This window comes from Apis florea, unplaced genomic scaffold, assembly GCF_048593485.1.
Source record: "Apis florea isolate Af1SG1 unplaced genomic scaffold, ASM4859348v1 contig_3325_pilon, whole genome shotgun sequence".
Taxonomy (NCBI): Eukaryota; Metazoa; Arthropoda; class Insecta; order Hymenoptera; family Apidae; genus Apis; species Apis florea.
This window is the reverse complement of record NW_028256738.1, coordinates 771934-797762: the sequence shown is the minus strand read 5'-3', so window position 1 is coordinate 797762 and position 25829 is coordinate 771934. Positions and strand designations below refer to the sequence as shown.

Below are 25829 nucleotides of genomic sequence, written 5' to 3'. Positions count from 1 at the left end.
ATTATCTTCGTTCCATCGTGGGCGACCCTGTGGAACCGGCGAGAACTTTCTGTCCATCCCGAGAATCGAATCGCGTGTGAAGAGAGCACGTAAATAACTCTTAATAAAACGCGTTTACGCGGCACGCGAATCTTCTTATAAATTTCTTATCGAAAATCTGTGATCTCGAGGACGAGTCGTATTCTCGTGCCGAGTCGATGCGTTAAAAAAAAATTGATCATCGATGTACTTGGAAGATCGGGTTGTTTTTTTTTTTTTTTTTAATTTTGGCATCGATTGTCATTGTGTCGATTATCGAATTATTATCGATGGTCGATCGTTGGTTCCAACCGCGCGCCCACGATTAATCGTAGAGATTAAAAAGGATGAACGGCTTGGTGATATTATCCGGAAGACAAGAAGATAACTCTCATTGTTGTAAAAGTACAAATGCCACGGGACGGCCGCGCGAGTAGCTTTAAATACTCTCGTGCGCATTTCGGTTATATATTACTGCCCATGTTGCGCCAATAAAAACGTTAAAAAACTATATATACGACGAAGGAAGCTTGTTGGAATGTGAAACGAATAAATCGTTGATAACAAGCGAGGACGTAGTCCCTCGGTGTACCTCTGAAACCCCGGGTATCAGAAGGGAAAGTGTGGGGAACCGCGTGCCAAGAGGAAAGAGTATGAAACGTGACGAGTATGAAAGTAGAAGTTAATGTCTCGTGGAAGAGGAGGAGGAAAGCGTTAAGAACAGTGGTGGATCTGGATGTTTCATCCCCTTTCCCTTTTGGCGAGTGATACGATCGTCGATAGTCAAAGCTGCTCAATTTAGCGCACATAATAGATGTTATTCGATGGTAGACAGACTCGAACAGAGTCGAAGAGACGCACAACACGCGACGAGGATTAATTCTCGTTCGAGGACGAACTCGTTGGATCTCGTTTTCGCGTATGAAAGTCGCGAGCAAACCCTGTCCCGTTCTTTTCAAAGACGAAAAAGCCGCTTAACAGACTAGGAAAGAGAGAGAGAGAGAGAGAGAGAGAGAGGGAGAGAGAGAGAGAGAGAAATGGAAATCGATCGCAAGAACGTAAAAAAGGTGGAAAGGGAATATTATGGGAGTGAGAGGAAAGGAAAGAAAGGGAATGATGAGAAAGAGAGAGAGAGAGAGAGAGTGAGAGAGAGAAGAAAGGAGAGAGACGTGATGAAAAACAGCGAGAGCGAGGGGTAGGAGGGGGGGGGGACACGCTAATCTACTTAATATCTCTATAAAATTATATTATTACCATATGATTATTACGTTAGATATACATTATGTGTATTGTATTTATGTCTTAATAATCGTTGTTAGTTATATCGCTACGATGATGACGATGATAATGAGCGTTTGTTATCGGTGTAGATAGAAAAGTGGGAGAATCAGAGGACACGTACACACGTACACGCGTACTATTCACAGGGGACACATAGGGAACACACACATTTACGCGATATTGGCACCGCGTGCCTATTCTCGATGATAAGACTCAATGATAAAGGAGGAAACGATTTTGATAATCGAGCATCGAACCGATCGCTTTCGAACCGATTTCGAACGTTTTGAGAGTTCGAATGATAGGAGAAGTATTTTAGTTGCGATTCTTATTTATATATTAAATTGAAAATATCGGGGGCGATCAGATATTAATTAAAACATTTAGCAAATCTTATTTATTACCTGTGGTATAAAATTCATTTTTAATAAATACATTTCGTGTAAATCGCGTTTTGAAATCGGCCCGATCGAGCGTGATGTGAAAATGCATTCCCGATTTTTTTACACGATCTCACCGGCAGACGAACAATATTAAAAAAAAGAAAAAATACTTTTTATTCAAGAGTTGCATTTAACCGCATTTCTAATGTTCATTAACGCATAAGGATTAACGATTCGATACTTCTTTTTTGTACTCTTTGACCGGTGAAGAAGGGGGATAAGAGGTGTTTCCAGAGAAGATATTCCAGAATGTGATTTATTCAGAATTCGTTCGATTGTGATATAAGAAAAATGAGGTGTACGTACGGCGAGGAACGGACTTTGCTTCTCCAATTGAATAATCCCTTTTAATCAAGTCGAATTCTCCGCGAATTCTCTCGTTGCAATTTACAGAAACGAATTTCTTCAGCTTCTTCATTCTTCCTTTTTTTATCCGTTTGACGAAAATGCGTTTGCCATTACATAGAATTATCATTACATGTTTACAATTCGTTGATAAAAATCCTATAGATTCGAATCTAGATTTATCGAGGGCAAGGCTCCTGTTCTTTCTTCCGTCCCATAGCATAGTGTATAGTATATCACGAGAAACATCAATTACGATCATTAAAAGAAAAAAAAAATATGTGCAAAATATCATGGAGAATTTTCCGACCCAATATCCGAATATCGATCGCCGATACGCGTATACATCTTGTGAAAATCTTTGGATTCTCGACGAAAACCCGTGAAGTTTTCTTCTTCGGATAAAAAATCGGATCGATTTTTTCGAAGAGATGGAAGTAACCAACGAAATGGAAAGGATAATCCAAATGATGGATCCATCGATCAACTGGTGATTTAAAAGATTTTTGAAGAAACGGTTCCGGGAATACGAACAAATGACGATCGATCAACGAGTCTCTTGATCAAGAGACTCCTTTTTTTTAATCCTCTCGATTGAGAATACGCATTTCTTCGAGAGATCCAACCGGTGAATAATATAATAGAAACTATTAGATTTCGAATGTAACGTAAGAATGCACAAAAAATATTTTGTAAGATTACGGTGGGAATCGAAGGAAGGTTCGCTCATATTGTTCACCGGGAATGATCTCGCGATATGAAATACGTCGCTGTCAGTTTGAACAACGCACAATATTGTCCTTATTCGACAGCTTGTCGATCGAAAATTCAATGGGTGCGTTGATCGTCGATCCAGAGAATTGTTTGTCCCTCTCATTATCGTCGTCGTCGTCTTTTCTCGTCATTGATGATTCGCGTGGTTCATTATCATCGTGGTAGCCGCATTCGAGATCGCTCGGTGATCGCTGTTGAACGATCATGGATGGTTCGTCGATCGTGTGGCTTATCGAATCGTGTGAGAAGATCGAGTCGACGATTTCACGTTTTTTTCACGTCTCACTGTCGTGCAAAGATCTAGGATGGATCCAGGGAGCTTCAACTTTGAGGGAAAAAATGTATTTAAAAAATACAAAAAAAAAAAAAAAAAAAAAAAGAAGAAAGAAAAGAAGGGGAAAAAAAAGAAACCGATCGAAAGTGTAAAACATTCCTCCTCGAAATGTTACGAAATTTCTTAAAAGAAATTGGATTAATTGTCGAAATTGCAGGGAATTTCGACGACGAATAGAACGTGCCATGTAATCGTGGTTCTTAATCGATCGCGAGGGATCGTTTACGCATTCATTCGTGGTTCCAGCCGGCCGGCTGGTGATATTAACGGATATTATACGAAACGAGGGATCGTCGTTGCACAGGGCGCGCGATTAAGCAGCAAAGGCAACCCAAGAGCAAGCGAAGCGAGCAAACAAAAGCTGAACAAAATAAAGGGTAATAAACAATTCTCTTCCAATTTGTACCGAAGCGATTAAATACCGCAGAGACTGAGATTTTAGGCGAAGTTAATTAGCTCCGAAATGATCGTGGCTGCGATCGATGATGATACTCTCCTGAAAACTTCCAGGGAAACTAGATACCCCCAAAATCGCAAAAAAAAGAAAAAAAGAAAAAAAAAAGAAAAAAAAAGAGAGAGAGAGAGAGAAGATAACAAAAGCAAACGTCGTTTTTCTCGTGGACTTAGGAGAGAGGAACTAAGAGCGTTTAGAACTCTAGCTGTTTTAGAGATTAATATCGTGAACCCCCTGCGATTAGGATAAATCGATCGAGCCTTCGTCGCCACTGAGCTTCTCGAGCTTCTTCGAGATTTTAAGGGGAGTTTAAGAAAACTCGGCTCGAAAAAGAAAAACGGCAAACGACTTCATCGATTCGACCCGAGTCGGAAGAACGATGAAGAAGGCGAGTTAAAAGGGGAATAGAGGGGGATGCTCGGTGGCGCGAGGCGCGACGAGGCCGGAACGAGAATAGGCTCCCGACTTTTTGAATCGTTTTTTCTTTTCTAGGAAAAGCAGCAAGTGACAATTCGCGAATTTTCGAACGAACTTTTTTCTAGCGGACTGACGTGATGCTTGGGGTGGCGGAAGGGGTGAACGAAATCGAGGGGAATTAAAGGAGCAGAGAGAAAGGGGGAATATCGACGAACATCGCTTGTTCTACTCGGATATTGGAAGATAAGAGAGAGAAAAAAAACGATAGACACTTTTTTCGTCTCGATCCCCCTCCCGTCGCTCGACGAAGCGACTTTTTTCTCGTTTAAACAACGTGCCGGGCTTTCGAGCTTCGATCGTCTCGTCAGCTTACTCGTCGAGCGTCCAGTACACCCGCTTTTCGCAATCGTCGTATCATTACCGCACAACCCTTCCCTCCACCACACCACTTTTGTGGTTTTCTTTACGTCCTCGTTAACAGAGTCGACATTCGTCTCACGATGGCTACCCCTCCACCTATTTTTTTTTTTTTGTCACTTTGTCGTGACCATCTCCACCTCTTGGTTGCCCTTGTTTCCTTCATCTTCCCCCCCTTTTGTTCCGCTTCGATTGTTTCTCCGAGTTCTCAGAAAGCTGGATATTTCTTTGATCGAGAAAGCCGGTGTACTCGACCCTGGGCCGGGTATTAAAACCAAAGAAAAAAAGATATATATATATATATAGATAGATAGATAGAGAGAGAGAGAGAGAGAGAGAGAGAGAGAAAGAGTGAGTGAATGAGTGAGTGTGTGTGTGTGTGTGTTCGTTTAAGATAGAGAGAAAGAGAAAGAGGGAAGAATAAAAGAGGATGCAAGCGCGAGAGAGAGTGTGTGTGTGCGTGAGAGAGGGAAGGGAGAAAGGGAGAAAGAGTGTGAAGAGGCGCGCCGTATATATATCGGGGGGAGGATGAAATTATTTTTACGCGTTCTCGAACGCATCGTTCGATGGTTGCGTTACGTGAACGTCGAAAAGTCGTAAACGCTGAAAAAAAAAACGGGAGGAAAAAATAGAGTGAAAGGTGGAAATTGTCGCGAGAACAAAAAAAAGCAGCTCTAGCTCATAGTAGGCCTAACTAAACGAAACAAAGCGAACAAACAGAGAGAGAGAGAGAGAGAGAGAGAGAGAGAGAGAGAGAAAGGTGAGAAGTATTTATATACTTAAACTAACTAATTAAAAAAAAAAAAGAAAAAAAAAAGAATGGGCGAAAAAGGGAGAGAATGAGACCGATGAGAGATAGAGGGAGGAAGAGAGAGAGAGAGAGAGAGAAAGAGAGAGAAAAGAGAGAGTCGATCGGCAAATTAAAAGGAGAACGAAAGAGACTGATTGCGTGAGAGAGGTTTCGAGAGAAAGAAGATGTAAGAAAGGGAGAGAGAGAGAGAGAGAGAGAGAGAGAGAGAGAGAGAGAGAGAGAGAGAGAGAGAGAGAGAAATTAAAAAAAGAGATAGAAAATACTAAAAAAAAAAAAAAAAGTCCTCGAGAAATTACCTCGAGGCGAGTCACTCGCGGATCAACAAAAAAAGCCGATAAACTACTCTTTAACAAAAGAAGAAAAAAAAGAAAAAAAAAATAAGAAGAATGAAGTAGGAGGAAAAAAGTTGGGGGTGTAAATACAGAAGGCTAGAAAAAAAAAAAAGAAATGACGAAAGTGAGAGAGGAGTTTAAGAGAGGAAGAAAAAAAACGGCTAACGAAAGAGGAGGAGTGAGATGGGATAGTGGGGGAAGAAAGAGATAATCTATAATCTTCTGTACATGTTTTGATTATTCTAATTATTAATTATCGTAACTTATAATAACTATTAATTAATTAAATTAATTGATATCTATGGAACTGTATTTAAACGACAAAAAAAAAGTGGTAGCTAGTTTGTCAATGGGTGTATAAATATTTAATTACGATAACTCTATAGTGATACTAAAAAAAATGAAACAACAAAACAACAACAAAACAATTACCACAGAACAACAAGCAAACAAACAAACAAACAAACAAACGAACAAACAAAAATCCAGGAAAATGTGCGCGTGCGGAAAAAAAAAAAACAAAAGGGATGAATCGGAATCGGATCGAATGCGAATGATTTATGAATGGTAACGAGAGAAAGGGGAAAGAATGGATGGATGAGAAAAAAAGAAGAAAAAAAGAAAAAAAATACGTGACAAAATACACAATTAAGAAAAACACGCATACACATACACACAAGCATCAAGATGATATACAGTATATGTAATTAATTCAAACTTTAAACGAGGAAGGAAAAAGCGAAGCGAAATGAAAACATTAATTAAATAGCGTAAAAATAGGGAGGGAAAAAAAGGGAAGAAACGTAAATGGATCGAAAACCGAGCGCGGATATTTATTAGGGATGATCGGATAATTTTTCTGGGTTGGTCAAGCGGATCGGCTCAGTGTTAAAAAAAAAAAAAAAAAAAAAAAAAAAAAAAAAAAGTAATACAAAAAAAAAAAAAGAAAGAAACGAACTGTTGCAACGGGTGTCCCGGAAATTTTGATTTATATTATTTCGGGACACGCGCAAAGTGAGTTTCACGGTGCTTCGTGGGGGCTTCTTCCGTTTCGTTTCCGTTTTGTCTCCTTGCACACTTTCTTCTTCTTCTAGTGGTCGACGCGTAAACGAGATGTTCTTCGAAAAGCTACCGCCGCTTTTCGCATTTTTTAACAAAATACACAAAGTTCGCACGGTCATATATATAAATATATATATATATATATATACATAACGAATATGAGATGGATCACAGAATGATGTTATCTAAGTATGCGTTCAATCGTCTGTGTTCCGTGAACAGACACGAACCCTTTTTTTCAGAAAGGTTTACCTTACTGACGAACGAAATAAGTTTGGTCGTGTTCTTCCGTTCCCTTTTCTTCGTCAGTTTGCTTTCTCGACAAATACTTGCTTTGGAAGTGGTATTCAAAAAAAAAAATAAATAAATAAATAAATAAATCGAGTCCCTTTTCTTGAACTTTTTCAAAAAAGTAGAATAACGAAATTTGAACGCTCAAAGAATCTTTTGACGGATCATTCCGTTTGTCATTTCTGTCGTATTATTATCCTTGGTCGTTTCTTCTTTCTTGCTTTCGAAAAATTGTCACGGTATTGAGGAAAAACGACTTGGTCGATTATAGATGGAAACTGGTCGAGTCTCGTGATCCATGTGTGTTTAAATAATTTATATTTTGCCGGAGATATAATACTTGGTTGAACAGGGGGGAAGATAGAACAATTCCTTTTCACGTATAATACTTCAGTGCGTTTAAATGTAAATCGAGAGACGGAAAGACTGTCGGTAAATCAATTGCTCATACCGGAAACGCGATATATAAATTATTTAAAGAATAGTGGGAACGAGAGAGAAGATAATCGTCGTACGAGCTCTGTACGAAGAAGCAAAGATCTTGAATGCACGTTACTCCGGAACGGGTCAACCCTCTTGATCGCGTCTTGGATCCCGCTAGTATTATACGCCTCTCAATACATCCTCCATCCGAAATAAGAAAATCAGCGTTGAGATATCGTACAAAAGAATATATCGCGCGATGTGAATTCGTTAAGTGAATTTAATAAAGATAAATTCAGCGTTAAAAAGAAATGAAATGAAATAGTATAAAATTAATATTTTCGCGTGCTGAATTAATATCTGAAAATCAATCTCGAATCTCTTATCGACATACACTCTGTGCGTGGATAGAATTTTAAAGAAAAGAAAAGGAAAAAAAAAAAAAAAAGAAAAAAAAAAGCGAAAAAAAAAGGAAAAAAAAACCAGACGACAATCAAAGGTTTGACCGCGATATCGTAATCGATCGCGTGTTTCCGCGAGTTCCATCGATCATCGCACAAGAGCGCACATTGTGAAAAATAGCGAGTTGGAAGCGGGTAACAGAGGATGGTTCGACGCGAAATTAGTGGTAAAGTTTAAGGCAGATTTTAGTTTCGAAAGGAAGTAGAGGGGGAGAAGACGATTTTTAAGGAAGAGGGAGGTGCTTATTAGATCTCGATGATCTCTTAATATCGAAGATTACATTCCATCCGGGTACGAGGGCTTTGGCGCGGAATAAAAGACTTCCTTTTCTCGTCTACGACATTCCAAGCTTACTTTTTTTTTTTTTTTATATTTCCTCGCTACTTTTCTCTTTTCCGTACTCTTCTTTTTTCCTTCCTTTTCATCTCTCTTCGATACAATTTTAATATTTTAATAGTTGAAGGTCGAGGCTGAACGTTCGATTTAATAAAATCGGTGAATGATTTTTAGGGAAGAAGATGGAAGGTTGTCGGTGATTTATCGATCACGTAGACGAGGATCGTCGAATTTTTGCCCATTCCATCACCCTCGAGGTACAAAATTCGCGATTAATAATCGTACATAATTATATTTAGACGCGGTTTCTAAAACGATCGATCTCGAACAGACGCGTTCCCGTAAGTTAAAATCGCCAAAAAGACATTTATCCTTTTTCTATCGAAAGGACAGGGATTTCTATAGGGAATTGAATGAAAGTTTATTCATCGACAGTATTAAAATAAGGGGAATTTTTCGCGGAGAGACGAAATAGAGCAACACACTTGTGTAGAATTATTTTCAAAAACTTGACACCAATTCGTATTATTATTTGATAATTAAATCTCTAAATTATTTCTCCGAAATATAATGAGTAACCTTCATTTTTTTTTTATTAATTTAAAAAGAGAATCAAAGAAAAACTAATTAATTCGTTCGTTTGATTTTTTACTGCATAAGTATCTTTTTTTTTTTTAGAAAAAAATCTTATTTGCATAAACTAGTGGAATTTCTTTCCTTTTTTTTTTTTTTTTTTTTTTTGAAATGGTGTTTAGTTTCGAGAAATGATTCCACTCTGTGTGATCGATAATTACCAGTGTAGATGATCCTCGACGCATTCGAGGGAATCGACTTTCTACACTCGCAGTTGTCGCAATGATTCCGTATTAATTATTATAATACCAGATTTTACCATTATGATATTATAACGTTGTATGTATAAGTGTTCATGAAAAAAAAAAAAAAAAAATTATTATCACCCAGGATAAACGCAGTGCAATACATTCATCGTCCTCAGTGACACTTTCTTCAAAGGCGTGTGTGGAATATTATATCCATTGAGCAAAAAACAATGCAAAAAAAAAAAACAAAAAAAAAAAAACAAAACGAAACAAACGAACGAACGAACGAAAAATTTATAGAAAAAAGAAAAAACAAGACGAAAAACTGCGCGCCTCCTTTCTTTCAATTTCACGCGAAATTAGACGCGATTCGGATCAATGAGGAAAAAAAAAAAAAAAAAAAAAGAAAAAGATCGAAAAGAACGGTGCTCGAGATCGAGAAAATTTCGCGATGCAAAAACAACAAATTAGATTAAAAGCAAACTACAAACGATAATACACGTTGACCATATTAAGAGACAGTAAGTTTTGACGGTCTGTTCGTAAGGACAAAAGTATTAAAAAAAAAAAAAAAAATATTTTAAAAAAGGAAAAAAAAAAAAACGCGAAAACACTCGTTGATTTTCAAAGGGATCACGATCGAACGTGAAATCTGTCCGACTGTTACGAATTGTCTTTATAATAAAACGTTTACAGCTTTAATGGGAAACAACCGTAGACGTAAGTGAACGGAGGGCACTAATCTAATCAACAAGAAACAAAAAAGCAGAATCGAAAAGAAGAAAAAAAAAACGTGATTAAAAATAACACAAAAAAAAAAAACATAATAAATAATATAGAAGAAAACGAAATAAAAAAAAAAATGAGAGAGAAAGAGAGAGAGAGAAAGCGATACGTAATGAAAGAGCGAGAAAGAGAGAATGAGAGAGAGCGAAAGAGAGAGAGAGAGAGAGTGAGAGAGAGAGAGAGAGAGAGAGAAGAAGGATGAACGAAAAACGCAAGGGAAGCTATTCGTCACCCTCGAATTTTTCTGTCTCGAAATAAATACCGTTGTCTTTTGATTGTCGTTTTAAATGGACAAAAAAACCATAAACTATGAATGATTTTGTAACCTAAGGAAATATAAGTTGCTCTTAAATCTGACACGGACATGACTTCTTTCACCCGCAATTTTCTCGATGACACGCTTACGTTACTCACTACGAGCCTTCTTCATTTCATCCAATCGTCTCTGTTCGCAATTCCGTTCCTTTCTTTCACTTTTCTTTTTTTTTTTTTTTTTCTTTAAATCGAATTATCAAGACGAAAAAAACAAACACTTTTCTTTTTTTGACGATCGAGAAAAGAGATACGATTCATTCGATTTCTCTTGTATTTCGTTCGACACGTGTTTAATAACGGTGCAATCTGATATCATGATGTAAATCATTGTAATGTGATACGCGATGTAATGCTGAATTTAATAGAACAAGCAGATCGGGAACTATCGGAACCAATTTTGATAGATATCGGCGGTGGTTTATCACTAAAAGAAACATCGATAAACATCGATTCCGTTGAACGTTATATATATATATATATATTTTTTTTTTTATACAAAATTTTCATTCTAGAATCTATTTATTTAACATTATATTTTTTTCGTTGAAAAGAATTTTCTCCGCGTGTTCTCGTATGTACACGATCAATTCAACGTCGATCCAAGTTCCATTCAATATTTTAATCGAATCAAGTTTCCGATTTAAGTGTTTCTCTCAGTGTCCGACCCCCACCGATGTTGCTTATATAATTAGATTTTGTCTGAAAACGAGTTCAGTATTGGTGTGTTTTAGCACCAATGGAACCAAAAGGAATGACAGGAAAGCTTGAAGGATTATGAGGGAATGAAACGGCGTTCTTTTCAAGAACAAAGTTATTACGTTCTGGTGTTCTTCTCTATCATTCATAACTTTCTTCGTGATTCTCATTCTATCGTGATAAAATTAAACGTATGTCGCTAAGAAAAGAAAAAAAAAAAAATAAAAAAATAAAAAAAAGAGAGAGAGCGAAACAAACAGAGAGCTTCGTTGAACAATGCCTAGCTATCATCGTCGAAATTAATAATTGTTGAACGAACCGAGAGGAAAGTCTGATGGAAGTGTGTTTAACATCTGTTTAATCAGATCGAGACGGGATTAAAGGGTTGAAGAGATACGAGAGAGCGAGATAGGTAAAGAGAATGAAAGTGAGGTCTGTCGAAATGAAGTATGGAAGGAAAAAAAAAAAAAGGAGCAAAAAAAAAATAAATAAATAAATAAATAATAATAATAATAATAATAATAATAATAATAATAATAATGAAAAACATGAATTATAATAGAGTAATGTATTTTATGACGGGTTTTAATAGCGGTATTAATACGATATTAATAGCGATATTTAGCCGTAACTGATAATAAAGACACTATTTGAATGTGAAATTATTAGACGATAATGAGACACAGGATGTAACACACAGTGGTATAAACTGTATGGTAAAACTACTATAAGATTAATAAACGATTAGGCATTAGATCGTCGAAATGGGAAAGAAAATGGACGAGAACAAGTAAGATATTAAGATAACGAGGGGAAGAGAAAAACGAATATTGAAACGAATAATGAAAATCCAAGGACTTTTTTTTACCAAAGAATTTTTTCACAAAGAGATTTCGATACACGCGTGCACGCGTTTTCCTTCACTTGTTTCTGTTTTATTATATATACGTACAATGGGATTAAATCACTCGAGCGAGAATTCCGATTCGACTTGAACACGAAATTTAATCCTTATGCCAATAAAATACGATAATAACTTAGCATCGCGTACCATTATTAGAAAGAAGAAGGGAAGAACATTTATAAATAAACCCCGTAAACTTCGATGCAATTAAGGTACTATATCTCCTAATTTTCTCTTTTCTGAAAAAAAAGTCAAGTGATCGGGGAGTTTGTTAGCAAGGGATTAAACTTCGATGATTCTCGCCAAAGTTTTTGATGCTTCCAGTAATTATGGAACGATTCCAGAATAAAAATACTGTCGAATTTACGGGAACGTTCTCCGCTAAAGAACAAATTTAAATATAAATGTTAAATGTAATATCATCGAACATTCCGCAAGATGGACTGCATGAAATCATACGTGATAATGATTTGCGAACGTATATAAGATATATGTATTGTAGCGATTAAATGTCGCCAGAGATGGAATTATAAGAAAAAAAAAAAGGGGGAATACCAAAAATTCGTACGCTTTACATCCAGCGGTGAACGCGAGAATCGTGATAGATCGATTATCGATGGGACGATTTACAATTTAAAAAAAAAAAAAAAAAGTATATAGCGATTATTTATTATTAAACAAATGTTTAGGGTGGGATGGAGGGGTGGTCGAGGGAAATCTGTGGGTGTAGACAAAGTAAGACTGATTTGTGAAAGGATTGATTGCTTGATTCGAGTATCGTTTTTCGATCGGTTGATAGTTTATGAACATGGAAATATCATCGTTTATGTTATGTTACAAATTATCCAATTAACGTAAGATTACACAAAAAACATGAAATTTTCTGCTTGAGAAACGATACGTGAATTTAATATAGATGAAATTTAACGACAAAACTTTTACTCAAATAAAAGAAAATCTAAAACTGAATCCTGTTTATACTAGGATCGATCGAACAATCTTCGAGTCAAGTTGACGAATAGAAAAACTTCTAAGAAGTGAAAAATCTTTTTACTAAGAACTTCATTCCATGTCTAATATTGCATGGGCTTGTACTATTTTCCAATCGAATGGCTCTCAATTGAGTTGCTGAGTGAATAGAAAACAGAAAATTTTCTAAAAAGAAAAGAGTCCTTTTCTTCTTTTCGAGGAGAAAAGAGAAAATAATAAGAAAAAAAAAAAAAAAAATCTTTTTTTGCAGAGATGCTATTTTCTCTGCTAGGAAGTTTGGCCTGCGTCTGATCACGCACGGACTATAACTACTGTCGGTCGTGCACAGGCCTAACGTTCACGCATCGACCAAGCATCGGAACACTGAGCTTCTTCCTCTTTCTAATTACCTCGTTAATTGCTAGCAAACACTTGATTATCCACTTCGATAATTCTACGTTAGCGAGCAAGTTATGCTTGTTTTACGTTAGAGAATCGAAATAACCTTTATATGTATATCGTTGATCACTTCGATCGCGAATGACACGAACATTCACGTTCATTGTTAAATAACGACTGGTGCTTTGATCGCAGCATATCGAGACTAGAATCGAGAAGGCAATTGGGGGAAAAAAAAGAGAGAGAGAGAGAGAGAAAAAAAATAGGAATCAAAAGGTTTCTTTTCAAGCTTTCACAAGTTTGTGGGTGACAGTCGTCGTAGAGAATATTTTCTTTCGTAACGTTCAATCTTTATAATAAAGAGCATCTATGATCATCACCGGACTCCTGATGAAATTATTCCACGAAGAATCAATTTCGCAGGCTGTCATCACCGCGAAGGATACCGTGTAATCACTGTTACCATCGATCCATCGTATATCGATATATCGACATGTTTTTGAATCCGATCGATACGTCGATCTAACGATTGATCGATCTTGTTGGAAACGTTGCGCCAGCAAATCATTTAACCTCTTAAAGAGTAGAATCTTCAATTAACTAAGCGCTCTCGAATTATAAAATGGATGATTTGTTTGTCGAGTGTTTCGCGGGATATACTTTCTTCGTATACCTTCTCTAATAGGGCCGAGCATGGTTTTATTTAAAGTTCGTCTAGGTGCGAAACGTTGAATAAATCTAAAACCTATATAAGTATAATCTGTATTTAATTATCGTCATTTATCATATTACTGTGTACTTATCGCATGATTATTACTTACATGTATTATTTATACAACTACAGGTAGAAATTCCCATTATGAAGTATTATGTGGAGGTTAGATATATCTATATATACATTATATTATATTATATTATATTATATTATATTATATTACATTATATTATATTGTATTTACATTATATTATATTATACACATATATTTCTCACGTGGAAATTTTTCAAGCATCTCAATACAACACCGCGACGGCTATTGTTGTGCAATAAGTATATATGGGCGTGCTTTTTAAGAGGTTAATCGGGATACCGATTTAATATTACGTAGTACAGAGCAAAAAAGCTTCCTCTACATATACATATACAACACGTACATATACATACATACATACATACGTATACATTACATACACACATATGCGCATACGCGAGTCCGTCTGTAATAGTTTCAAGTTTCAAAACCTCGAATTACAATTAAAATTAGTATAGTATTATGATAATTTGTGACATTGTGCTCTATTATTATCTAGATATATTCGTTTAAATGTTTATGCGTATATTTAAAAAAGTCGAGTATTATGCGTAAGTAGTTTGATTGTATGTTCTTGTATGTACTTTTTCCATTTAATTCTATGTTATAACTATATAATATTGATCTTTTCGTCTTTGCGTACGTGTAATCATGATTTATCAAATGCGAATTCGAGGTTTATTCGATCTAAGGAAAAAGAGGGGAAAAAAAAAAAAAAAAAAAAAAAAAAAAAAGAAAAAGAAAAAAAAAATGTAACCGGCCAAGCGAAGCAAATTGAAACACACAAACTTCCTTCATCGATGAATACACGTATACGTATCTTACGTGCGGATGATCGATCCGCATAAGGGAACAGAATTCATTTTTCCGAGGAAACAACGATGGGATGTTCGTTCCTAATGGGTTCCGTCGAGCATTCTTCGTCGTCGCCTCACAAAATCACTTTAGGGCAACGAACTAGAAATGTGTTGAATATTTACACGAATTTACAAGAATCTTACTAATGTACTTTTTCTATAATCATACGCGAGACAGAAATTACAAATATGCACATGTAGGTGCGTATCACGATACATACATATATACATACACACACACGCACACATATACACGTTACAAGCATACAAATTTATAAACTCTTGTATCTTTAACATCTAATGAAATGGAGGAACGGAAAGATTATATTGGATGTACTACAAATCCGCGTACAATCAAAGCACACAAAATACATGATTACAAGCACCCACACGTACAAGAAAAGAAGACCATTCACGCACACTGTGGCACATAACAGACACAAGTATGACTTAAAGGGAAAAAAAAAAAAAAAAAAAAAAAAAAAAAAAAAAAAACAGACAGCAACATTTTCGAAAACACGTGCGCGCCATCACAATTGTTGATATAAATTGCGATCCATGATTATTACTATTTACGATATAATTATTATCTTGCATTGTCTAGTCATACGTTATTATTGTATAACTAACAATATTAATTATTAATTAATCTGTACTACCTAGTCGCATTATGTGTTGCATAAAAAAAACTATGAAAATTCCGAAGGCGAAATAAGAGAGAGAGAGAGAGAGAGAGAGAGAATGGAAGTGTGAAAGAAAAAAAACGTAAAAGAGAGAAAGGGAGAGAGAGCGTAAAAGAAAACAAGAGAGCAAGAGAGAAAAGAGAGAATGAGCGCGAGGGTGAATGATGTTAGAGAAAAGATGAGAAAAGTTGGTATTGGTGAAATTTCAGTAATTATATTATGAAGAACGATTATGATAAATGACAGATGATCAATTGAAGCGATGATTACGGTTGTGATCGTAACCAATGATGAATAAGGTAACAACGGTAGGCGCAATATGTTCCCAAAAAAGGAGAGAAAAAAAAAAACGATTTAGAATATAAAGAGAAAGAGAGAGAATGTGAGAAGAGAGAAAAAAAGAGAGAGAAAGAGAGAATGAAACAAAGGCACTTTGTTGCAGCCGTGATAACGCTCGTCGATCGAGAATAAAGATCAAGTTTGACTAATTGTGATGATAATCTCGGACGAAGTTATTTATTTTGAGGATAAGGAGAGAGCTAGTGAGATAAAAACTTAAGGGTGCTTTGAAATGTTTCACGTTAAACGCGAATGTTTTTAATCACGATTTGATGATCGATGATGTTTAAGAAACGATCAGTTGATTCTTAGAAAGTAAATTTTGAGAGCTACATATAATTAAACACTTCGCGGGCAAGCAAGCGCTAAATATTGAATATATACGTATGACTATAAAAGTACGAGATTCGTATCATCTTGAAAAATTAATTTAAAGAACTGTCACCGAAGTGTTATGTCATATCCGCCCAAAAACCCGTCAATCCAATCAGAAAGTAATATCGTCGTACATGTTGAAAAATTTGAGAAATAAGTACTTTAAGATACTTTCTGAACTCATCGTTTCTTCGATCGATGAATCAAATGGATAAATAATCGATCAAATCGGGCGATCATGGTTGCCGGAGGCCGCCTGCTTAGTTAAGGAACAGAAAGTGAAAATGATGATGATGACGATGGTAATGATGATGATTAAAAAAAAAAAAGAAAAAAAAAAGAATAATAACTGTCACGACACGCACGTGCGCGTCGCGCGCCAAAATCGTGACGCGTCCGTGCGTACTGGTAGCAGAAAAAAGAACAAAACGAGTATTAAATATATGCGGGGGCCGTGGAGAGGAGGGAACCTTCCTTTACTCAAAAGAAATTTCGGTGGATTGTCTTGTCAATTCACTGACTTTTCCCTGTTGCCAGGTAAGCGAAAAAAACAGCGGAAATATGTAAGATCTTCATATGTATACCTCATATCCTCGGTTTTTTGGTGCATAGCAAGCACATTTTCGTCAGAACAAATGGAAAAAAAAGTTCTCAAGATATCTTAAACGTGCGTTGTCTCTCCTTCCTATGAATTATACCCTCCTCCCTCCCTCCCTCCCTCCCACCCGAGGAGAGCTCGCGGGCCCTATATTGCAATATTTGTACTTTTCCATGTTGAAACCTCGATATACAATAAATTATATTAACAAACTTGGATTCTTGATTCTCTTTTGATCAATCATCTGTTTCTTTTCATCTTTTTATTTTATTATTTATTTAAAAGGTTGAGGATACATAAAAATGATTACATAAAAATTAATCGAGAATGATTTATTTATGAGTTGTAGTATTTATCATAAAATGTTCTTGTATATTTAATATTTAATCGTTAAATCAAAATTATTATTTTAAGAAAAAAAATATACAAAAATGATAGCATGCTTTTTATAATAATTACAATAGCGTCATATATAACGAGATTCTATATTAAATAATTTCTAATCCAATAAGGACATCGATCGATTCATGAATTTTATATTCCCGTTATATCATGAATGCTATATATAATTTTTCAAACAATGAAAAAATTATGGACAGAAAAATATTGATATTTAAATAAATAAAAAATAGATCATTTATAACATAATTTTTCATATAACATGTCACATCTATAGCGTGATAACTATTTAAAGATATCTTATTTTTTATGGGAACCTTGTTTCTTTGGAGCGAATTCTAATCCTCTTATATAGTTTTTTTTAATTTGGTATTTCTCTGAAAAATTAATATTCATTTCAAAAGATATAGAAATATTTTTTAATATCTTATAAAATATCGATTTTACTACTTGCCTGTAAGTAATTTGTAGACATATAAAATTTGATTTCCTTGAACTAGGACACTAGGAGTTTTTTTTCCTGGTTCATCCGTAATTGTTGCACTCGCTCCAATATTCTGACATTCTTTGCTAAATTCTTTAGCATTTATGCCAAATGTTTCCAAATTATTTACTAACGTTACCTATATAAACATTAAATAAATAATTAACAACATTACATCTACATTAATTAATTTTATATGTTAATTTTTAAAAAATCAATTACTATACCTTTTTACCACCGGATCGAACAGTGACTCTCATATCAATAGGTTCCAATTTACCCGTGTGTAACAATTTATTTCCTGCTAAAGTAACTTCATGCATATGTGTCATACGTCCGATAAACTTGTTTATTCCATCCTCCATCATTACAGTTTCCACATTCGCTTTAGTTTTCATAATACCTGCGAGTTGCGGGTTCAGTTTCAGTATCCTATACAAACAAAATTATCATTAAACAAAATTATAATAAAATATATATTTCATCATTAATTTTTTACCTTCCATCTTGAAGATTCTCTGCTTTCACGTATTCAGTAAAACATTTTCTGATCTCAGCTCTTTTCATAATGTCTCCTTTTCTGCAATCATTGTATGGGAGTAAAATATACATAATTCGTATCATATAATACAGCATAATGGTATATGATGTAACAGTTGTCGACTTCTGCTCTGCACAGAAAATCAATCTTTTTGCATTTATTGTATCGCGGCAACGTGACACATCCCGAGTGTAGCACTATATACTCACTCATATCCAAATTTTGATAGTACTGGTAAAACATCGGCAGTCACTTTATAACATTCAGAGACAACTGCCGCATTGGAAACAATTGGCTCCTGGGTTGATGTAGGTTCCTCTATAATGACTAATTCTTTTAGAAGAGGATGATCAAACTATAAAAAGATGATATTACAATTTCTGAATGCAAAAATTTATTTCTATAAAATTTTAATCAAAATCTTACCTTAATTGATAATATACTTTCAACACCTTTAACAACAGAGGTATTAATAACTCCTTTTGTTTTCATTTCTGCTAAAAACAAGGATAATTTTTTATACCGAGTTTTTTTTATATCTATGTTTTTATTTGATGGACATGCAGCTATTAAATGGTTTTTAAAGAAATTGGATGTTAATATTGGTAAATCACTAGGTTTTACTGAAGTTTTGCAAGCTTTTAAGAAGCAATATTCAAGCAAATTATCCATTTCTTTTATTGGATCCATAGTCATTTCTATTTCATCAGTAGCTATAGTTTTAATTTTAGCAGATTCTTCCATTTTGTTTTCTTCCTCATAAGGAGTTTCAGTTTCTGATATTAGATCGTTATTCATATCTAAATTATTCATTGTCTCAATAAGTGATTCTTCATTATTCTCATTTTTCTGATCAGTTATTTCATCTATATTTTTTATCTTATCACTATCAATATCAATATTTGGTGGCCCTAAATTTGGCCTCAAAGGAGGCTTCCCAAGTTGACACAATGTATCACCTATTACATGCAGAATTTCTACACATTTTCCATGACCTCCAGACATATACATATCTTCACTAGAAAGTGCAGTAAAACCAACAGCAACTGGTGCCTACATTAAAAAAAAAAAAGTAAAATTATATATCAAACTATAATATGATACACTAAAGAAAAATAAACTTATATAATATTATACCTTATTATCCTCTGTATTTATTGAAACAGGTGTACCCTTTTGTAATTTGCCAAAAGAATATAATGTCACAGGTTCTTTCAAATAGACACCAGGCAACATTAAATCTGCACCACCTATTAATTTTGATATAACTGGAGGATATGTTGTAAAAGTTTTTAATAAATTTGGATGATGCCATAAAGTATATATGGTAGGTAATATTGCTTGATGTAAAGATTCAAGTTCAAAAAACATAGGTATTTTAGCTACACAATAAATTTTTCCTAAATGACCATTGTGAGTTACAATTTTCATAACACTTATTGCCTCTTTTTTAGGAATTAACGTTTGTGTCTCTTCATCTGTCAATGTGGGATATACTGCTAAAATTTCTTCACATAATTTTTTCCTAATTAAAGACAATAATAATATATATGTAATATAATATAAATTGTTGAGAATATAAATTAAATTATACTAACCTTTCTGTTCCTTTCAATTGATTGTTAGATTTTACTTTAAACGATTTTATAAACATTTTGATTTCATACAAAATATAAAAACAAAGTTTGTTCAGCAAAGTCTTTAACAAAACTGTACGGATAAAAATTTGACTATACTCAAGATTACACAGGTTATCCAACCCTTCATCCCATTATTTAATCGTTGCAAATTTAATCAAGGTAAGTAACTAAAATTTATTACGATGGATATAATTCTCATGAAATATGCATACAATAATTGAAAAATAAACATAAATGTACAAAAAATTAATTAACAAAAGAATGTATAATAAATTTAGAATTGATAAAAGGGTTAACAATTTTTCCAATATATTTATTAAAGATTCTTCTTTTGTTGTACATTCATATCATCACGATTCGACTAAAAGCGATGTTACCAAATGCAATACTTCAGTCTAAAGTATTACTAGTGTATTTGTAGATTACATATTTTAGATAAATATTTATCTAGAAAAAAATGTTAAATCAATTAATTCAAAAAAGAATAAATGAATTTATTCAAAGAAAATTTATGATAAAAAAATGAAATATATATGATGCACGATAATGATAGTTGTATTGTAAAGTATCCTGTGTCCTCTTACGGCACATAGGAAAAACACGATAAAATCCACTGTGTGATCTATAGGTCACTATAACCTCAAAAAATTGCATTATGCATAATCAATCAGTGAGAAGTAACCTTTGAACATAATATAAGTTTAAAGTATTATCATCGTATTCTTATTTATTTATTGCCACTATTAGAATGGCAATTATGAAAATATTATTACGACCAGACATCGTAAGATTCACGGGGGTCAGAGTGAGTTACATTTCACACGCCATTGTTATATTTGATTCTAGTTACTGTACATCAAAGTAGATTCGTTATTCACTTTTTTTTTTTGTTTATGACGTAGATTAAATTAAATTCACTATAAATTGAAAATATAATAATGATTCATTCATTCGCAATTAATTGATATTGTGACAAGATTTTTATTTATCGTTAATTTCATTTCTCTCGAACTATTCGAATACTATTTGTTATTTAAAAAATATTTAAAATTAATTCTTTTTGATTAAAATTTGAATTTTTAAATAAACTACTTGTTCATAAATACAAATTATCAAATTTAATGCAAATTTTTATTATTTTAATTAAAAAATTTTGAAATTGTATTTTTTATATTCATTTTTCAATATTATGCAAAAATTTATAATTTATAAATTTTAAATATTTTAAAAATTGATAAAAACAAATGATGCAAAATTTGTCAAACATTGCATTATGCATTAGTATAAAAATATACTATATAACATTCATAACATAACAGTATATTTTTATATCTTGTTTCAAGGTCTATATAGCTGTATCAATATCTTGCTCCAAAAATATGAAGTAACTCTATAACTCTTTATAAAACATGTAAACAATAATAATTTATATATTATTATTTGTAATATAATTATAAAATATAAATTAATATATAATATTTTAAAGAAAATTAATTATTTTAAAGACATAATAACATAATAAACATTTATTATAAAATTTTATTTTATTTTTTATTTTATATAAGAATTATATTTTTTTTCAGCATCTAAGTATTAAACCAAAATTTGGTTTACTTTTTGATATTGATGGTGTATTAGTACGTGGCAAAAAAGTATTACCACCTGTATCAGAAGCTTTTAAACAACTGCAAGGAAAAGATGGCAAATTCCGTGTACCAACTGTATTTGTTACTAACAGTGGAAACGCATTGCGTAGTCAAAAGGCAGCAGATTTATCTAAATGGATAGGATTTGAAGTAAAAGAATCACAAGTTGTTATGGCTCATTCACCATTAAAATTATTTAATCAATTTCATAATAAACAAGTACTAATATCTGGTCAAGGACCAATCAAAGAAATAGCTAAGGAATTGGGTTTTCAAAAAACAGTAACTATTCAAGAATTAGTGCAAAATTTTCCTTGTTTAGATTATGTAAATATGGAAAAGAGAAATCCAATATGTGGTCCTGTGGATCCCAAGTTTCCTAGAATAGAAGCCATTGTATTATTTAGTGAACCCGTTTCTTGGGAAACCCCATTACAACTTATAATAGATCTTTTAATGACTAATGGCATGCCTACTGGTTTGCTTGACGATATTCCATATCCACACATTCCAATCTTGGCATGTAATATGGATTTATTATGGGTATCAGAAGCACCGATTCCTAGATATGGTCATGGTACTTTTCTACTTTGTTTAGAATCATTATATAAAAAGATTACAGGAAAAGATATGATATATTCTGCTCTAATCGGAAAACCTAGTGAAGTAACATATTATCATGCAAATTATATGCTTCATGAACATGCTAAAAGTATTGGTATAGATAATGTTAACACCATATATGCTATTGGGTAATTAATCCATTGAAGATATTAAAAAACTAACAAAATTTTAAGAATTAAAATGAACATATAATTAAATTAAATTTGTATTTTATAGAGATAACATCAACACTGATATTTTTGGTGCAAATTTGTACGATAAATATTTATCTTATTGTGCAAAAGAGGATGCATTAAAATCTGATAAATTGAAGAAATTACTTGACAAGGATATCAAACCACCCAATGCAAAAGCTTGTATTAGTATTTTAGTTGAAACTGGTGTTCATCAACGAGATTCTGATTTTATATCTGAGCATAGTCCTAGAGACTTCTTACCAGTTGAAGATGGTCTTGGCAAGCCTGCATTCATAGTAAAACACGTTGGCGAAGCTATTAACGTCGCGTTTAAGGAAGAAAAATTTGACTGAATTGATATAATGCTATAGAACATCTTTTTAGACTTGGACTGTTCATCCTAATATTGATTAAGATAAAAAGAAGAGATGTAAGAAATTATATATATCATTGCTAAATATCACGTAAGTATCATGTTAATTCGATAGCCTTTTTTTGGAGGCAAGAACGTTGAAAAATAGGATTACTGTAACTAATTGCTTAAGATACTTTATTTGGCGCTTTTTTTTTTTAATCATTTTCATTAATATTTTTATTTGATATTTTATTAAAGAAGAAAAAGAAAATATTATATTTACAGTAATCTTTACTAATCAATTAAGAAATTATCATTGCAAGTCAATGATATTAGCAGACAGTACAACAATTTATATTAGAAATATTGAATACATTAAAAATGGTCTTTCAATCTATATAGATTTTTATGTATATTTGAAATTTTTATTATTTATGTTATACATGTGTAATATTTAGAAAATTTTTTGAAGATAATATATGTACATATATTCATTTATATATAGAATAGATATATACATTCGTATAATTTTAAATTCAAGATTTATTATGATGACATTATACAATGTAATGATTAAATTTTAATGTCTCGTTTAATTTTATCATATTGTGACGGTAGATCATACGAATTAAAAATTTAGTTTCAATTTGAAAAAAATGAATTAAAAAATGAAAAAGAAAAAACAATATAAACTATATGCAATTGTTTCGATTAAGAAAAATTGTAATCTAACAGTAGATGTATTACAAATGCATTATTTTTAGCGTTTATTGGCTAATATCGCTTTATACACAAGATTTCGTCTAGTCGCAGTTTCATTATATGTAGCAATGTTATTATATATAGCAATTCGTAATTCTTATCAATGCAAAAAATATGCAATTGTTAAATTTTAGATAATTTTACTTTGTCAATCTTTATTTTTGTACATGTAATCATTGAAAGAATAAGAAAGAATACAACACTGGATGCATCAAACAAATTATAAAAAATAATATAAACCGATATTACACAAGAATATTTGCCACAGCTGATGGTAAAAAAAAGACAAAATAGACGTCAGCTGAGATGAAGACTGACATCTATGTAGAATCAAATCAATAATAAATATTTACTGGTATCAGTGTTATAATTTGCGTTAATATTAATAAATTAAAAGAAGAGAATAAGAAAATAATCATTGTTCTTGTTTCTTTTTCGAAAAATAAAATATTATTTAAAATTGTGTGAAAGAATAGGGTTTTGTGATGCCTGTATAGATAATAAAGAACAATTATACACAGTTATACATATATACGTAATATGTGTAGTGTTGCATACTAAGATTGAAAGCAATACAAGAGTTACATTGTTTTTTTTTTTTTTTTTTTTTTTTTTTTAGTTATAATTTTACAAGCGCCTGATACATATTATATCCATAAAAAAACTTATGTGACTTTCATGGAATTAATTAGAATTTACATATTTTGTATTATCTTCCATGTATTATCTTTCATCCTTTTATTTATTCTATGAAAGTTACAAAGTGTGCCAAAAAACATTTTTTTTTAATTTTCTTTTTCTGGAAGAAAGTTAAAGAAAAGTAATATTTCGAAAATTTGTTTTCTTCTCAAAGACAATTTTCGAAAATCGCATGTGGATATATCACATATTAAGAGATATAAAACATGCATAAAAATCTTGATTATTTTATTTTATTTTAAACAAATTTTAACATATGTAATTTAGTCTAGTTAAATGAATAATTTTTTTTTCTTTGCACACGAATTGTGAAATGTATATTTTCTTTCAATTTTCAAATCATGAATAAAAAAAATAATCGCTAATATTTTATTAAAGTAAGCAAAAGAAAAAACAATAAAAACACATTTGATTTATTTTTGTTATAAGCAACTTTGACTGTATTCAAACGACTAATGGAACATTCATTTTAATTGTAATATATTTTCGTAACAAAAGCGATTTATATAATTTATCAGGCTGCTGAAATTTCAATTATTATTATTAAAATAAGGGCATTTATTAATTAAATCCCTTTTGCTTATCATAACAAGTTTTAATTGTAGAAACTAGGTACAATAAAATATACAATATATTTTTTGTTAACAAATTATCTTTTAGATCTTGTAATTAACAATATAATTTTGTCGAACGAAAATGTATTTTCCTCTCGCGTTAATATTCATCATATACTTTCTCTGCTATTTCTCCAACGGAGGATTGGTAAGTAATAAAAAAACGTATTGCATAGACGTTACTATTGTAAATTGAACAATGCTTTTTTTTTTTTCGTTAATGATGTGCAGAAAATTGAGATGAAATTAGTAATTGCTTTTGATTATGATGGAACGTGCAGAACGTCTGGATCTCATGACCCGTGAATTAAACCGTCAATCGTTTGATGAAATAATTCAATTATATATCGGTTAATAGATCTTCACCAAGAATAAATTTAGTTTCAGGTTGAAGAATCATTGAATATTGATCGATATTTATTTGAATGCATATAATTGTGCATGATTATGATTAAAAATATATATATATATATATGGATTTTATATCTATTATCAATATATAAACGAAAAAGCTTTAAAGAAAAGAAATAATATTTCATATTAAATAATGAAAAAATATTAATACCGATAAAGAAATAACTAGATTTTTATCATTTGGAGTGCAAGTTTGAAAACCGGTTTTGAATAAGTATGTCTGCTACTTCAATGTCATCCAAAGATTCGATGGGTGTCTCGCCTTTTTTAAAAGTCTAAGAATATATCCTAACAGCCATGTTAGTAAAATTCAACAGGTTAAGTGGAACGGTTCTATGTACATTCAGGCATTTCCGGCAAGAGAAGAAATCGACCGAGATTTCTTTGGGATGAAGTTTGCATAAGCTTTTTCTCGGATACCAAACGAGTCGCTTTATTCCATATGATTTTAATTTACGAGTTCATTAATGGTCGAGTTATCGTAATTGACCTTATCGTCACATTACTAATCAACATCGTGTATTCGAGTTATGTCATAGCATAACGGAACGGAATAAAAACATAACGAATATATTTTTCAAATAATCATCGATCTCAAGAAATCATTTTGTAGTAAAAAATTTATAATAAAAAAAAAAAATGATTCCATTATCATATTTAATATTGATAAAGAAGAAGATTAAAAATTGACCTTAATATTTTGAGATTAAACGAAAAAAAGGAT

General features: G+C 32.5%; 2 protein-coding genes across 3 annotated transcripts; one reads left to right on the top strand and one right to left on the bottom strand.

The window, feature by feature from the left end:
* Window positions 1-17068: 17068 nt before the first annotated feature.
* Window positions 17069-20391, bottom strand: eIF2D (eukaryotic translation initiation factor 2D). Of its 2 annotated transcripts, XM_012491458.3 has the most exons (9): window positions 20193-20257; window positions 19774-19982; window positions 19313-19700; window positions 18602-19228; window positions 18385-18530; window positions 18134-18214; window positions 17862-18066; window positions 17605-17773; window positions 17069-17527 (listed from the first exon to the last, which is right to left on the bottom strand). In XM_012491458.3, exons 2-9 carry the CDS (start codon window positions 19827-19829, stop codon window positions 17451-17453), a joined length of 1749 nt encoding a protein of 582 aa, XP_012346912.2. In that variant the 5' UTR covers window positions 19830-19982; window positions 20193-20257; the 3' UTR covers window positions 17069-17450. The 2 variants fall into 2 exon arrangements, with proteins under 2 accessions (XP_012346912.2, XP_012346911.2); XM_012491457.3 differs by having other exon boundaries at window positions 18134-18322; window positions 19774-20391.
* An 86-nt stretch (window positions 20392-20477) lies between these two features.
* LOC100872861 (haloacid dehalogenase-like hydrolase domain-containing 5) lies at window positions 20478-23902 on the top strand. The gene is made up of 3 exons (XM_003697207.4): window positions 20478-20620; window positions 21399-22213; window positions 22302-23902. The coding sequence occupies exons 1-3, from the start codon at window positions 20564-20566 to the stop codon at window positions 22612-22614; spliced, it is 1185 nt and encodes a 394-aa protein (XP_003697255.3). The 5' UTR covers window positions 20478-20563; the 3' UTR covers window positions 22615-23902.
* Window positions 23903-25829: the final 1927 nt, after the last annotated feature.